This window comes from Antedon bifida, chromosome 4 (genome assembly GCF_963402885.1).
Source record: "Antedon bifida chromosome 4, ecAntBifi1.1, whole genome shotgun sequence".
NCBI classification, from domain to species: Eukaryota; Metazoa; Echinodermata; class Crinoidea; order Comatulida; family Antedonidae; genus Antedon; species Antedon bifida.
In genome coordinates this window covers 28892019-28908584 of record NC_136229.1, presented here as the reverse complement: position 1 = coordinate 28908584, position 16566 = coordinate 28892019, and the positions used below count along the sequence as shown (strand labels likewise).

At 35.4% G+C, this 16566-nt stretch overlaps 1 protein-coding gene across 1 annotated transcript; it reads right to left on the bottom strand.

The window, feature by feature from the left end:
• Positions 1 to 1402: 1402 nt before the first annotated feature.
• On the bottom strand, positions 1403 to 15527 carry LOC144840464 (uncharacterized). Its single transcript, XM_078696282.1, has 14 exons — positions 15513 to 15527; positions 15030 to 15162; positions 14308 to 14528; positions 13923 to 14006; positions 13180 to 13353; positions 12492 to 12718; positions 11997 to 12179; positions 11600 to 11788; positions 10992 to 11098; positions 10535 to 10651; positions 9470 to 9620; positions 3673 to 3816; positions 1995 to 2118; positions 1403 to 1639 (listed from the first exon to the last, which is right to left on the bottom strand). Exons 2-14 carry the CDS (start codon positions 15154 to 15156, stop codon positions 1478 to 1480), a joined length of 2010 nt encoding a protein of 669 aa, XP_078552408.1. The 5' UTR covers positions 15157 to 15162; positions 15513 to 15527; the 3' UTR covers positions 1403 to 1477.
• Between the last annotated feature and the right edge of the window lie 1039 nt (positions 15528 to 16566).

Sequence of the window (16566 nt, the reverse complement as noted above, 5' to 3'; positions counted from 1 at the left end):
GGACTTGTAAATAAAAAAGTAGGGAATTGATCTCATGGAAGTGTAGTGCATTTTGTACTTTTTGCATGTGGGCTACCCAATACATATTGCTATAACGCCCTACTTACAGTAATTGTTGTAGTGTTTATAGTTTATCATTCAGTTAATTTTGTTAATAGAAAGAATGATGCCTTATTATTATTATTAGATGATCTTCCATGTCCTGTTTAGCCTGACTGTTAGTACAGTACACTTTTTTGTATTAATGCAGACCACTTTAATACTAATGCTACAGTAAATTTGAATACTTTACAAAGGTTACACAATGTATTTCTGTTTCAATGATCTTTGTATTCATAGGTTTTGATATGATGTGTTAATTTAGAACAAAACTACAAAATTCTCTACATATGAAAATAGTTCAGTATCAAAGGAAAAATCTGTATTACAGTATTTCATGGTGCCTGTAATACTGTAAATATTACAAAAGGTCTGATACTAGGTGATACAGTACATGTGAAACTTTTCTTTGATACTGGGGTATATCTATATAAATGGGAGACAAACGTGCTTACAGTTACCAAATATTGATGGTAAATTAAAACATAGTTTGAAGACAATTCGTCATATTGCCTGGAACAAAAACTTGGTTTGTTTGCTGTCTACTGTCGCAAATAATTTAGCCAAATATGAATACAAATATTACATTTTCTTTTAAATTGCAATAGTTGAAAATGCACTTTTAATAAGAATAAATTATACACATGTTTGTGTATTATTTATTTTTTTTATTTTAACAAAAAAACTGTTCCAGCACATCCCCATATTGGTCATTGGATTTCTAAATTCAAAATAGGTAAAGCATAACAGAAAACAAACCTTGTCTATATAGGCAAAATATCTTCTATGTTGTAACATTTTATTTTGTATACGGAAATGGTGAACTGCGACGACATCACTCAAAATTGGTTGTGTACAGTTGTTGGGTATAGAATGTAAACAATTCTTTTTTAGTATTCTCATAAATTTAACTTGTGTTTGAAATTATAAATACGGCAGGAATTAATAGCAACATAAACATTGAGAAGATACTTTGTATAGTATTTAGCATAAGGAATTTAATGCTCCCAAACAGTTATCATGATTTTATACCCAGCTAGATTTGCCTCTTATAATAATAGAATTACATTAGAGTGTGAATATATACAAATCGGTGTGTTACCTGAATGTTCAGTGAAAATTATTTAATAAAATAAGAGGTTGAATGGTGTGTTAAATTGTTAAGAGTTACAATGTTATTATAAATATTTATTGATGACTATTAATAAATAAATTAATGAAAACAATATTTCTTACTGGTTGTTCTGTATTGCATCATTTTATTGCATATTCGTTAATAAAAATATTAAGATAATTAAATCGCATAATATCATTTAATAGTATAATTATTGTACATAATAAAATATGGTTAATAATTAATTTAAATATTAATTTAATATTAATTAACAATTAATGGCAGTTTGCGATGATTTAGCCAAGATGGAAATGCTGTTGGCAAGGCATCCAGGATTTTCTCGAGGATGAAACGGATGGCTTGTTGCATAGCAATCGTTAGGAGATCAACAGCCGGAATGGACATGACCAATAAACACAACTTCTCCTGAAAGAAATACATTTCCAAGAGCCTTTTGAAATACAATTGTCTAGGGGAAAGCATTAAAAATGTAACCATGAGCAGCATTGGAAAATAGGTATCTTTCCTCTATTAAGAAAAAGCCACCTCAACCGAGATTTGAACCTGGAATCTTCTGCATCGTCCTACTAGACCATTTGTGCTTTACTTTCATGGTATGGTGCAAATGGTTTGTAAGCCATTGGTGCACAAACATACTATAGTATAACTTTATTTTTAATCTTAACCTACCCCGGCATTAACAGCCTCACCCTGGCCTGTCTGTTTAGAAGACCTGACCTTTTCTCCCTCAGTGAGCCTATGAAGATTAACTTCTAACTACCTTAGCGTTTGAAATTGATCTACTATCCTCCAGTGAGAATCTAGATAATCTATGTAGAATATACTGAACATCTGGGTCATCTTTTCCAACACTTGACTCAATCTCGTACTGTAGGTCAGTATACCTGGAAAAGATATTGCATTTATGATTCACTTATAAAAACCATGCCCGTAGCCAGGGGGGTTTTTGGGGTTTCCCCCCCCCCCCTTTTGCACGAACCCCCCCCCCCCTTTTACCAGCGAATCCCCCCCCCACCCCCCACCTTAAAAAACAAAGGCCCCACTTCCAAAATCGTGCAATTAATTATCAATTATAGAATACTGTAGTGTACTATATCATTTCTCTGCATAACTCAGATTTTAGTAGGTATAAAAATGTCTCTGTATGTAAGCTGATTAAAACAACCGAAATTGCTCTGAGAGCCAAAGCTTCCAGGGGCCTCTGATGCATTCTGGCTACAGGCCTGAAAACTATTGCTATTTGTTAATTTTGTATGTGTAAACCTCTGCCTCCCTTTGGGAATTGTTTACATCCCTATCTGTTGGGCAAATTTAATTGCATATTTTAACGCAGCTTTTAAAACTCGCCCTTTTTAACTCATACTTTTTTGTATAATTTTCTGGCATTATATTTTTACTATTTACTAGCGTATTTAGGCTTTTGCATAATGCGATATATAAACCTGTATTTTAAGTATAGATAATATTTCTTAGCCTAAAAAAGTGTAATTGGGGAATACATCCTCTGGATCTTCCACAGAATAACATATTTATACTACAAGTAGGGCCTTTATATTGTTATAATAAATTAATGTTGTATTAGGTCAATATAGCTTTTTTGGGGGGGCTATTTCTAAATATGTGATTCAAACAGCTCTCTCAAATGGCCAGAGCATCAAAGATGTTTGTTTATTAACCGGATCAAAATTATGAAAGATGAGATTAATTATTTGCAAAATCAATATTTGGATGTTGCGAGTTGCATACCTGGAGAAGCCTAGAGCATGCAATCTAATTTCATTGTTTTATTAACATTCTTTTAAGCACTGTACAAATTAAGTATTGATTTCAACTCAATTCAAAATTTCACAACAGAAAAAAGGATATAGATATTAACATAAAGGAATATCAACATATAAATATGTATGTTATCAATACATTTTAACAGGAATGAGACTGAGAAATCTGTCAGTGAAGTGAAAATATCCATATTTGAAGTCTTGTGCAGCAAAAAATGGCCAAAATTGGATTTCTTTGGCCTGCTCGCTACTTTAGTATTCTGGAAATTCTGGTACAGTACTATATTGGAATGCCTTTTATGTAGTTAGGAATGTGGTACCATGCGCAATATGGTTTTGTTCAAAAGAAGTTTACAAACATAGATCCTATTCAGGTAAGCCTACATTATTTTTATTAAGTGCATCTTCAATTCTTACGACGCAACCCATGCAACTTTAATTCATTAGTTTATAAGATTTCAATGGGCACAAATATTTTTCATGAATACTTCTTTTTTAGGTAAAACTACAAAATGTTATTTCGAATTCTTTTGACAATCAAGCCACGTCAACTCAAAGTGGGAACAATTATACTCTTGTGGCTTGCTCTACATTAGTAGAACATAAATTGCAATGACAGAATTCTCAATCAAAAATCACAACAAATTGTAAATGATTTACCATTTTGAGAGTTTAATTTCAAATTTGACATCATCTGGTGTTGCCTTTCTAATAACAGCATCTCTCATATGCTGCAGACTCTTTTCAAATAGCGCCGTCAATGTCAGATTATGGAACTTCTGCCGAAACCTTTTGCATCGATCACTGTCAAAAATAAATCAAAGTAGTGGAGGAAACCTGGTTGCTGTAGTGAAGATGGATTTTCTTTTTATTCAGGCAAGATAAATTTAAATGGATATATTTAATGAATATTTAATTATAAAGAATTTTTTTATAAAACTTGCAATCTACGTTTATAAAGGGTTAGATATTCTTATCAATGTTTTTATTTTCTACCTGAGTTTTTGAAAGCCTTTGGTGCACAAACATTTTGAAAACCAAGCATTATTGTATACTAATATTACTAATTTTTTTATATTGTTAAAAACCAAATTCCTAATAACACTCTATGTTTCTGTCTATACAGTATTTGCATTCGAGCTTAAAATATTAATCATGAATAAGTATTATATTATTATTATTATTTGTAGCGTAAATAACATAAATTGGGTAACATACTTAAGTTAATTAACTATCTGGTTCATTGGTATGCAATAATAAAAACAATCCCTTTAGAGATTTGATATACTCGGAGTCAATGAATATCAATTTGATTTTACTGTATTGTTACTGTATAATGCCAGGTTGAATTAAAGGTAAATGACTACTCTAATTACTTATGCATTTAAAAAAAAAAACCCTCATTTCAACATGAAATAGAATACTTATCGCTACCACTGACTTAAATCCAATCATAGCAAAAGAAATTCAGAATTAAAGTAACAATGAGAATCGTTGCTATTAACTTGCCTAATATTGATATATTTCATAACAGAATTATGCATCACAAAATAAAAGTATACTTGTTGTAATGTTGAGTTGTATTTGGCTATAGCGCCACCTATAGACTAATGTGAAATAAACAGGCTGTTGGCCTAGCGATGTAAAACGTGTACATGTGCGTTTATAATGTAGTACAAAAACATCATAATAAAGCCTTCCAGCGTCCAGTGAGTGACGTCCACATGGTGTCAGAAGTGTTAAAGATCTTCATAGAAGACGAACAAGATATTCCTGAAGCTTCGCAAGGCGAAGTGACGAGATAAGTTGTTTATTTGTATATTCTGGTATCAATTGAATACAGTCAAGTCCTCCGACGGTTCGAGCATGGCTCAACGCGGTGGACAACAACAACAGCAACAGGCCTCGTCATCGGAGCAGCCTAGAAGGGCAGGAACGGCGTATAAGGCAAACGTACCTGTGCCAAATAAATTAGAGTTGCATACGGAGAGCTCCGAAGCAGCTTGGAGAAAATTTAAAAGGCAGTGGGACAATTACGAAGTTGCTTCAAGACTTAAAGATGAGTCAAATGCATACAGAGGGGCTGTATTATTAGCGTGTATAGGCGAGGATGGGTTTGAAACGTATGACGGACTTCACTTTGCAGATGATGAAGACAGACATGACATTGATGTCATACTCAGAAAATTCAAAGATTACTGCATAGGTGAGTCTAATGAAATCTATGAAACGTTCAAATTCAACCAACGGGCTCAGCAGACTGCTGAAGGTATAGATGCCTATGTAACTGCACTACGTAAGCTTGCCAAAACATGTAACTTTGTAAATAATGATAGAATGTTACGTGATAGAATAGTTAGTGGTGTCAAGGATGAGAAAATCCGACAGAAATTATTAGCACAAAAAAACCTCACATTACAAACCTGTATCGATACATGCAGAGCACATGAGGCATCACATTCTCAAGCAAGAGCGATGACCAGCCAGGCATCAGTGTCGGTGGTGCAGCAACAAAAGAAGAGTAGTGATCCAAAGAAACGGTGTTACAGGTGTGATAGACAGCACAGTAAAAGTGAGATTTGTCCAGCCAAGTCGGCAAGTTGTCGAAAATGCACAAAAGTGGGACATTTTGCTGTAATGTGTAGAAGTTCACATCCAAGTACCGGTAGTAAAAGTGAAACACCAAAAAAATATGGTAGACAGAAGAAAAGCTCACTGCGTCTATTACAGGAGGAAGAGCAACCTTCTGTTAATCAACCTCTTGCTGATCAATTCCTTGGGGCTGTGACACAAGAGAAGAGTGTGACTGATCCATGGTGCGTTGAAATAGAAATGGAAGACCAGCTGATGAATTTTAAAATAGACACGGGAGCTGATGTAACGGTCATAGACACTGCAAACATACCGAAAGGGAAATATCCCCTTTGCAAAGCTGATCGAAAGTTATATGGTCCAGGTAGAAACTTAATCCCAGTACTTGGAAAGTTCACAGCTAAGTTGAAACTCAAACAACAAAATACTGAGAGTATACAGGAGGTATACGTTGTAGAAAAACTGGAACAATCTTTGCTAGGGAGACCGGCTATTGAAGCCATGAAGTTAATTTTTAAGGTTAATACTGTCAAGGTAATATCAGACAAGTACTACAGACAGATTCATCCTAAATTGTTCGAAGGATTGGGTAAACTGAAGGATACTTATAAAATCAGGCTGAGCCAAGACGCAAAGCCATTTGCTGTTTGTGCACCAATTGTGGTAGTTCCAAAGCCAAGAAATGACACAGTCAGACTTTGTGTTGACCTAACCAAACTAAACGAGAGTGTGAAAAGGGAAAATTACCCTCTGCCGTCAACTGATCAATTGTTAGCCCAGTTGAAGGGTGCGAAGTTTTTTACCAAGCTCGATTGTAATAGTGGGTTTTACCAGGTCCCATTAGACGCAGAGTCACAAGAGTTGACTACATTTATTACGCCATTCGGGCGGTTTTGTTTTAAAAGATTACCTTTTGGAATTTCGTCAGGTCCAGAAATTTTTCACCGAATCATGGCACAGATGCTATCAGGGATTCCGGGTGTGATTTGTGACATCGACGATGTTTTGATATCAGGTCAAAATGAACAGGAACATGATGACAGAGTACACAAGGTTCTACTAAAAATGGAATCGGCTGGAATCACTCTGAATGAAAAATGTGAATTCAAACTCACAAGTATTAAGTTTTTAGGTCATGTTCTGTCAGCACAGGGAGTACAGATGGATCCTAACAAGGTGGAAGCTATACAAAAATTCCCAAGACCAACCAACGTCCCAGAACTGCGTAGATTAATGGGATTGGTTAATTTTGTTAGAAAATTCTCCCCAGATCTAGCAGATGAAACAAAGCCGATGCGTGATCTTCTTAAGAAAGAGACAAAGTGGATGTGGGACGTGATGCAGGAGCAAGCTTTTACTAAACTGAAAAAGAAGCTGTGCTCACCACCAGTACTAGCTCACTATAGTCCACATCTACCTACTAAAGTTTCTGCTGATGCATCATCATATGGACTTGGGGCAGTGTTGCTGCAAGAAACAGAGATGTGCTGGCGACCAGTCTTTTATGCTTCGAGATCGATGACCACAACAGAGCAGCGATATGCACAAGTTGAAAAAGAAGCTTTGGCTGCTACTTGGGCATGTGAAAAATTTGCAGATTTCTTAGTTGGCTTACCAACATTCACTATAGAAACAGATCATCGCCCATTACTTGCACTTTTGAAGACAAAGGCTATTGATGAGCTTACTCCGAGAATCCAAAGATTTCGTATGAGATTAATGAGATATACATATCAGATGAAATACACAGCTGGAAAAGACTTGACTACAGCTGATGCGCTTTCTCGAGCTCCAGTGGGACTTCCAGATGAAAGTGAAGTTGAGTTGGCTGAGTCGACAGCTGCATTTGTGCATGAAGTAGTTGATACGTTACCAGCAACAACACAGAAATTAAACAAGATTAAAGAGGCACAAATGGCTGATCCCGAATGCACACAGGTGATAAAATTTACCAAGGAGGGATGGCCTAGGCAAGGAAGAATCGACTCCAATCTTCTTCCATACTATCAAATCCGAGATGATCTTACAGTATTAGATGGATTGTTAATGTTTGGCACCAGACTTGTAATCCCGGATCCTCTAAGAGGTGACATCTTAAGTCGTATACATGCAGGACATCAAGGGATCGTAAAATGCAGAGCTCTAGCTAAAATATCGGTTTGGTGGCCAGGGATTAGTAAGACAATCCAGAATCTAGTAGACAAGTGTACAGTATGTGAAAAAGAAAAACGACAGCGACCAGAACCGTTGCAGCCAAGTAAAGTTCCAGAATACCCATGGCAGCATTTGGCTATGGATCTTTTTGAGTGGAATGGACGTAATTACTTGCTTGTCGTAGACTATTTTTCTAGATTTATAGAAATTGCATACCTTAAGTCATCCACCTCATCAGAAACAGTTATTGAACATTTAAAGAGCATATTTGCCAGACATGGAGTGCCAGAAAAAGTCAGATCAGACAATGGCCCTCAATTTTCATCATATATTTTTGCTCGATTTGCAGACAATTATGGATTTCACCATGAATGTAGCAGTCCATACTTCCCACAAAGTAATGGAGAAGCCGAGAGGGCGGTTCAGACAATCAAGAACTTGCTGAAAAAAGCGGATGATCCATATATGGCATTGTTAAATTACAGGGCAACACCATTACAATCAGGATTTAGTCCAGCTGAGATGTTAATGGGAAGGAAAATACGAACAAGAGTTCCTATTGTGACCAACAGCTTGACACCAGACTGGCCTCAATTCGACAAAATGATTGCAACAGACCAATCAAGAAAAGAGAAAATGAAAATGTCATTTGATAAAAAGCATAGAGCAAAAGAACTATCAAACTTACCTGTGGGAGAGAAAGTGTGGATAACACACCCAATGGAACGAAGTGGTACCGTACATCGTAGAGTTGCACCAAGATCATATGAGATCCAAACTTCAACAGGAGTTACAAGGCGAAATCGAAAACACCTTAGTAGACGGTCAGAGTTGTATCCTCCGAGGATGCATCCAATACGGGAAGGATCGACCTTGCCCCCGGTGGCAGGTCAAAATAACAATGATTTTGATTGCTTTACAGATACTGGTACTGAACAGGTAGAAGGTCCTCAACTTAACCACAATCAACAATATAAGACTAGAAGTGGGCGACTAATCAAGCCCCCAGAAAAATTGGATTTGTAATTTATGCAACAATGATTAAACTTAAATTGTTAACTACAAAAATCAGATGACTTGTTTATAATCCATATAACGGATGTATGACGTTAATTGTTGAGTTGGTGTTATAATTTTAAAAGAACAAAAGAAGATGCATGTTTTGTGTTTAAACTTCTATAAGCATTTATTTTAAACCTTTTTTACAAGTTCCTCCAAAGAAAGGGAGATGTAATGTTGAGTTGTATTTGGCTATAGCGCCACCTATAGACTAATGTGAAATAAACAGGCTGTTGGCCTAGCGATGTAAAACGTGTACATGTGCGTTTATAATGTAGTACAAAAACATCATAATAAAGCCTTCCAGCGTCCAGTGAGTGACGTCCACACTTGTCATCATTTTTGTAAATCCACGGACTCACAGTGGGGCAGACATTTTTGTTTTTTTTGTGAAGAGCGTGCTCCTCTACAGTATGCACACGTATTGAATTTTGCACCAAGATCATTTTTAATAAGCTTACTGGAAAGCCCTGGCTACACTCTCAGACTAGTTCGACAAAAAAGTGTGATGTTCCCAAATATGGTAGTGCTATAACATCATCGGTACATATATGGGCATATCACATGTTTTTGTCACATAAAGTTGGATAGTGTGGACAGAGTTTTGCATGTTACAGATAAATATAATTTGACGTTAAAATAGAATTGTCACCTGCTTAGTCTTTGCAGGTCCGTGTTGACCTCTTTCACTAATTTTCTTTGAAGGTTTTTGAAGTTTTCATTGAATGATATCAGTATATCATGTGGATCCCTCTTCTGTTCTTTGGATTTTGTATCTACACCACTTTTATTGGAATGGCTCGCTGGAAGAAAATGTATACTTCAAGTGAGTAAATAAAAACAGTATCAATTCACATTGTAAATTTCAAGAAGGTAGGCTATAGTTTAAAAGTTGATGTTTTGAAGATTTTGTTTAAAAAGTTTGCAATTGCATTGGTACTGTAATTGTATGCAGCATGCAAATTATCAATAGTGTAAATGATTGAATAAATATTATTATTATCTTGTAGAACGACAGACAGGACAGGATATGTTGAGATAACCGAGAAGATCCACTTAATGTCTATTGAATTCTCCTGAGAGTCACCTCAACAGGAAGTCAAAACTATGGGTGAGTTTAGTATAGCTGTAAATGGAAAGTACTTGTTTTTCCATATTTACAACATTAAATCAATTGAGGCAAAAATCATAGTTTCAGTGTTTAATAAATATAAATTAATTTAATTCTCATTTATCAAGTACCATTAAAAATTGAAAAAAAAGATATTTAATAAATATATACAATACCTAATTAATTTGTCATATGGTCAGAAAATGTGTTTTTTAAAAATTAAAAAGGTTACTGCACTCAACTACAGTCAACGTTTGAAGAGGTTTACTATCATTATAATTTTTAATTTTGCATATACATATGACATGTATTAGGGTGTCTGAATTGTACTGCGTTCCCCCTCCAACTTCTTTTCCCCACATGATGATGCTTGGATTATGGCAGCACTTGTTTTTTTTTTGGTAGAATGATGATTATAAGTTTGCAAATTAAATTTACCTTTTACTAAGATTAAGAACTAAGTTGTGGTTGGTTTACCGTAGATCCCCACAATTTCGAAAAATGCAATTCCGAAAAGATAACATTAGGTTGTTGTTCAGCAACTTCATTTTAGGCCCTGAGTGTGGATCCACAAATGGTTACCGTACTTTATTCTAAGACACTAACCTTTGAGATCAGAGTTTGATTGTGAGACGGTCATCCAAAATGTAGGTTTATGCGGGTTCTTTTCTGTTGTGGAGTGTACTTGTTGTCTGTATTGACTGGTTACAACCTGATGGGCAGCTACAAGTAAATAAAGTTTACATTCATTACAGTGGCATAACGCAGAGACCCCTGGGTTATAGACTCTAAGTGGCCCTCCAAGGCTGGAGGCTTATGGTTGTTTCCTTTGGGACCTGCTCAGTCAGAGGCACCAGTAAGCTCCAGTTCACTGGGTCGGTTTAGTGACCATAGCCATTACGCTACTGATTCATTAAAGGCACATTTAAATGTCATTACACTTTTACCACTGACAACAGGATCCACCATCAAAAGATGTTGTGATTTACACATTATAGCACCTACTGTACTTCTTCATACCTTTACTGAATTAACATATCAGGATAGTTATGTGAACACCTACCTGTATTTGGAGCCATACTTGACCTATGCTGACCTCCATGTGTTTGGAATGCCAAGAAATCATCCCACGTTTCTATCATACGCTCACTACGTTTATTGGACTTATACCTTTGATTTAGTGAAAAAAAAAAGATTTCTTACAGCTTATACATTGTGATGATTCTATCATACGCTCACTACGTTTATTGGACTTATACCTTTGATTTAGTGAAAAAAGAAGATTTCTTACAGCTTATACATTGTGATGATTTTATCATACGCTCACTACGTTTATTGGACTTATACCTTTGATTTAGTGGGAAAAAAAAGATTTCTTACAGCTTATACATTGTGATAATTCTATCATACGCTCACTACGTTTATTGGACTTATACCTTTGATTTAGTGAAAAAAAAAAGATTTCTTACAGCTTATACATTGTGATGATTCGGAATTTATATGGCTAGTCTACGCTTGTCTTTAAGTGTAACTACCTAATTATTTTGAATCACTACCACCGACACATTTAAAGGAAACTATATTTTGTGTTTTATCTTGGAGAAATATAATTGATCTTAACTTGAAGAGCTTTTTATATTATAGGAGTATTATTAATCTTTGTTTGCACACTTTTTCCAGTTTTGTGGAGATGTCGTGGAACCTGGTCTGTCGCTCCTGCTGGGTGCTCGTCCAACCATACCACTGCCATTTTTTAACAGCACTCTTGACATGTGACCTTGGCCACAAGAGTCATGTGACATTAACGTTTCAGTTGATTGTATTTTCTCCATTTGCGGGTGGCCACGAAATGTAGGCCGACTGTAAATGTAAATAAAGATTATTCTTTTATTCAAGATAAATTTAAGATTTATAGTAGCATAGCTGCCTTGAGAATATATTTTCAAAGGAAGCTGCAAAGTACTGTATAAAAACAAATTGAAAATTAAATAACAGTAGAACCCTTTTTGAGGTCCTTACAGTGTCTCCATTAGGAAAACTGTACAAGGTTTACAGAATTTGTTCTTACCTGACAACTGGTCTACCATGGATATCTAAAATAACATCACGGAACAGAAAATTTACTGTCTCGTGAGAAAGAGGAACACGAGATCGTATATCTCTTGTTTTCATGTTGTGAAGAGCATTGAGAACCATGATGATACAACGAATGCGATCTAACTCTGCCTTCTTCTTCCTTTGACTGACAAGCCTTCAAGAAAGGTGACTTTTAGTGTGATACGTTGATTTAGAATGTTATAGGCCTATATTTTGTAGAGTGTCTGTTCGAACAGAATTTGCAATTGTTTGTAGGAGAAGTTTGTATTCAGAAAATTGGTATATATATGAGGGAGTGTTTGTTGTTCATTTATTAATACATGGGATATCGAGTTTACTGGAATTGTACTGGAAAGATTATAAAACTACACTAGCAGCTATAGGAAACGCACATTTCAATGTTTCATATGGTTTTAGTGCCATGTCAGCCAACAAAGTTAACCAATAATTCTATGATTTGTTTTACCTTGCTAATTCTTCCTCGTGATCTTCCACTGGTTTGGCTGCAGCTGCTGTTGATGATGTTGATGCACCACTTCTTACCGAGTCTGTGGACATGACGCGTAAGCTAGTATGTTTGCTGCCTTTTGATAACCGTGTGGAAGATCGTAGGATGAAGGACGGTGAAGTTGGGGCACAGAAGCTTATTACCTGAGTCTGTGATTGATTACATTCTGCAAGTTCACGCTGATGCTACAGAAGTTAAAAATATTGTTACACATAAAGCAAACTTTCTTTACTTTATGGAAAATTTATGAAGGAACTACAAACAGAAGTTATACAAAAGACAAAATATATATTGTCTGTATGATGTACAGTGTCTTGATTCAGGCAATTCCAGCGTGAATGAATGGCATATGACAGAACATTGCTGGAGGTTTAATGTGCGGACATGGCCTGATGAAAAAAAATAACGGCCAGTCATTGATGCATTGATATAGACAGTGTACTAGAGTAGATAAAAATGTACTAGATTAGGTGGGAAAAGACTTCTCAGGAAGTCGACATATCGGCCTATGCCAAAAAGGTTCCTCATTCAATAAGCTTCATCTGCCATCTCTAAAATAGTATAAATACCATAAAGACCCATTTTCACTAGGACGATAACGATAATATCATCCTAGTGTAAATGGGCCTAAAGTAATTTTACTTACTTCAATATCCTGTATTGTGGTTTGAAACTGCTGTCCTGCTTTTGTACAAGTTTTGGTGATTTCCAGATCATCCAGTTGACGCTGAATGTATGTCAACCCTGCTGTCTGGTTGGCCAAGTCCTTCTCCTTTTGTTTGCTTTTGTCTTGAGACAAATCATCATCTTGAACATCGTCCTACAATGTTTTTAACTCTTTTAAATAACAACCTTTTTGTTTTCAATTTTAAATTCTAGATTTAGACATACCACGGCATAAACATCTTGAACATCGTCCTACTTAACTTTTAAATAATAACCTTTTGTTTTCAATTTTTCATTCTATATTTACACATACTAAGTCATCAACATCTTGAACATCGCGTCCTACAATATTTTTAAGTATTTTAAATAACAACCTTTTGTTTGCAATTTTTTTAGATTTAGAGATACTTAAGGCATCAATTAAACTAAAGAATGAAGTTTTTATTTTTTCAAATTCTCAGATTTAAAAATGGAAGAAAACCTCATAAAGATATAGCAGAGCAAATGTATGAGTCCCCTCCTGGAACAAAGTAAAGTAGTTGAGTATTGGGAGAAACGAAGCCAAAAAAGCTCCAATTGGACTTGATTATACCACAGGTCTATGGCATCTGTATACCAAACAGAAGATGAATATTTACATATTCTGTTTCCACATCCTGTTTCCACATCATATTCATACATTTCAGCATAAAACCAGGTGGTTTCGATTTTCCTATTAGTTACCTTATTCCAGCCTTTTGTAGGCTTTTCGATGTCTCCTTGTGATTTGATGCATGGTTTTGTAGGTGGATGATCATGAATTCTAGCCTTTAATTCATACACATAAATAAAAACAGTAATATTTAGTTTTTAATATAAAAAAAATAATTTCTCAAGGTCGTAACAAGAGGTTAAAAACAGACAAGGCGAAGATGTTTTAAATATAATTATAAATATAAAATATGACGACCTTTGGGTAATGAAAATTGAACATTTCAGATGAGGCGAGTGCTTCATCTGCCTCATGCTGGCTATGGCCCTGTTTCTGTTTAAAGTGAAGTAAACTGAAGTACTAATCAGGTTCACTTCATAGACATTTTGTTGACTGATTATCTATCTCCAATAATACCCTATTTAAAAGTCCTTCTTCAAACACATCTGCTACCAGTTCCTTTGAGTTGAGTTGAATCTGTCCAATAGTTTGATAAGGTCTGTGTTGGGGCGTAAATAACCCATCTTTACGCTGTGCCTTTCGTCTCTGATAGTGTCCTGACCAAATGTTGTCGTCATAACTGGACACAAGTTCTGTCGATGTTCTTCGCTGATAAAGCTCAGAGTTGTAAACTTCTTCTGTAAATTTATTTGAATTACAATTAATGATCAAATAAAAATGTATTGTTATTGAATTTAATTTGTTAATATATATTTCATTCTTTTTGATTCAATGGTACGTAATATGTTTTAACAAGGAAGGAAATCAAAAACATTACTGTTGGCTTCTGCAGACAGCTTTTCCATTTACCTAAAGCATGGTCAGGTTGGATATTAGGCTGTAACTGCTTCATTTCAATTTATTATATAGGCCTATATATAAACTTATTAGTATTATGGAAGCATGTTTCCATACGTGTTTGATCCAAAAATATGACTGGGGTAATAATGTTCAGCGCATTTAGAGCTTGCTTATATGCGCTATATAAGAATGAACTATTATTATTAAGGATTTGTTTTTGTTTATTTATAAATGGCTGCTGCTGTTTCTTCTTTAATAATGCTTTAATTCCTTACAACTTCTAAAGCCCTGCTAGGCCTAGGTCTATTACTGACTAGGCCCTAACTAGATCAGCTTACCTTTTGGTGTTTTATAGTTCTGCTTCAAGAAGGCAGTGACATGTTGAGACTGAATAGCAGGTCCTTGAATAACCATATTGGCAATGTTGTTAAAATGTGCAGCATTGTTAATCGATAAAATTCCCATTTGAATCTAGGCCCTAGAGTATAATGAATATTAAAATAATAAATTACAGGACGAATCCAGGATTTTTTAAATAGAACCTGGAAAGCCAAAAATACATAGGCCTAGTATATGCCTCTATAATAATAATACTATATGCCTAGTAGTAGAAAGACAGCTCACTCAGAGACTCGGCAAGACTCGAGGAGAGGTCTGCGTCGGTTTATTTGTGACTGTGTTAGGCCTAATATTAATATTATTATAGTCAGATGGCAACCAACACAAACCTGAATCGACAGCATGGGAGAGAGAAGCTCTCTATTTAGATTTATGTAGTAGGAGCTAGCCTAAGCCTATGATTACGTTAAAAACATGCTTACATTTATATTATGCCGACAAGCTTTAATAAATAATTCCTGCAAACAAATCAAAATGACGGCGAAAGAACTTTTTTTTAACCCTACACCACCACCACCACAACAACCGGCCGCACCGCAACAAAACAAACATGTGTCGTGTGTGTGTGTGTGGATCTCGCACACACGTCACACGCGCGCCATCCAGGAAGTTTTGATAGACTACACATCCCAGTCGTATTTGAAAATAATTATACTGTACTTTATTCGTAAAAAATATAGATATTATCAAAAATGTTCTTCCTTTGCAAGATATTAAAATAAATGTTATGGAGGAACAAAAAAAAAAATTAAAACGTGATTTTTTTTTACTGTTTGCCAGTATATGCCGCTTTCCCACATACACGAATTTGGCTGCACTGCGAATGAACACGAATTAAAATACATCGTAGAGAGTGTCGTAGTCATTCATATTGAAACGTTTTCATGATATGATTAGCTGTTGATGGTCGCACGATGGAGATACGATATTGTTACGATAACTTCGCGACACTGCAGTATTACGAATTATTGCGACAGTGGTAAGACATATAATGATTTGCTTCGACACAACGAAAATATTAAGACTGTATGTACTACGAAATCATTTCGTCTTCAATACGATAGGTCTCTTCCTAAAAGGTTGTGGGCCAAGAATTGTCCTGCTCTGTAACTATAGCTTGAGTCATCTCTATTTTGGAGGAGAATGTTGGACTCAAATTTTCGACAGAGAACCAGTACAAATTTCAACTACAGGGATCTAATATTTCGGCAGAAACGAGTGGGGAAAGTTCAATTCTAAAATGTTTCTTTTTAAATTTGTGTAAACTGTTATTTTATTATTTGTTTAAAGGGGGCGTTTATTATAAAGGATGTTATGGAGGCGTTTAATTTTATTCAAAGTGAGGCGTTTATTGGAATAATACGGGACGTTAAAATCACGATATTTTGTCATTAGTAGTTTTCCAAATTGATAGAGCGCCCTCTTGAATTTCAAACGTCACAACAAACATGACCGCTGATTGGGCATAAGTTTTCA

Coding starts and splice junctions, on each gene's coding strand:
- LOC144840464 (XM_078696282.1), bottom strand. CDS start 15,156: ATGGGAATTTTATCGATTAACAATGCTGCACATTTTAACAACATTGCC. Junction 14,007..14,307: donor AAGAAGGACTTTTAAATAGG/GTATTATTGGAG, acceptor TATGAATTAAAG/GCTAGAATTCATGATCATCC. Junction 3,817..9,469: donor GACCTGCAAAGACTAAGCAG/GTGACAATTCTA, acceptor TATTTTTGACAG/TGATCGATGCAAAAGGTTTC.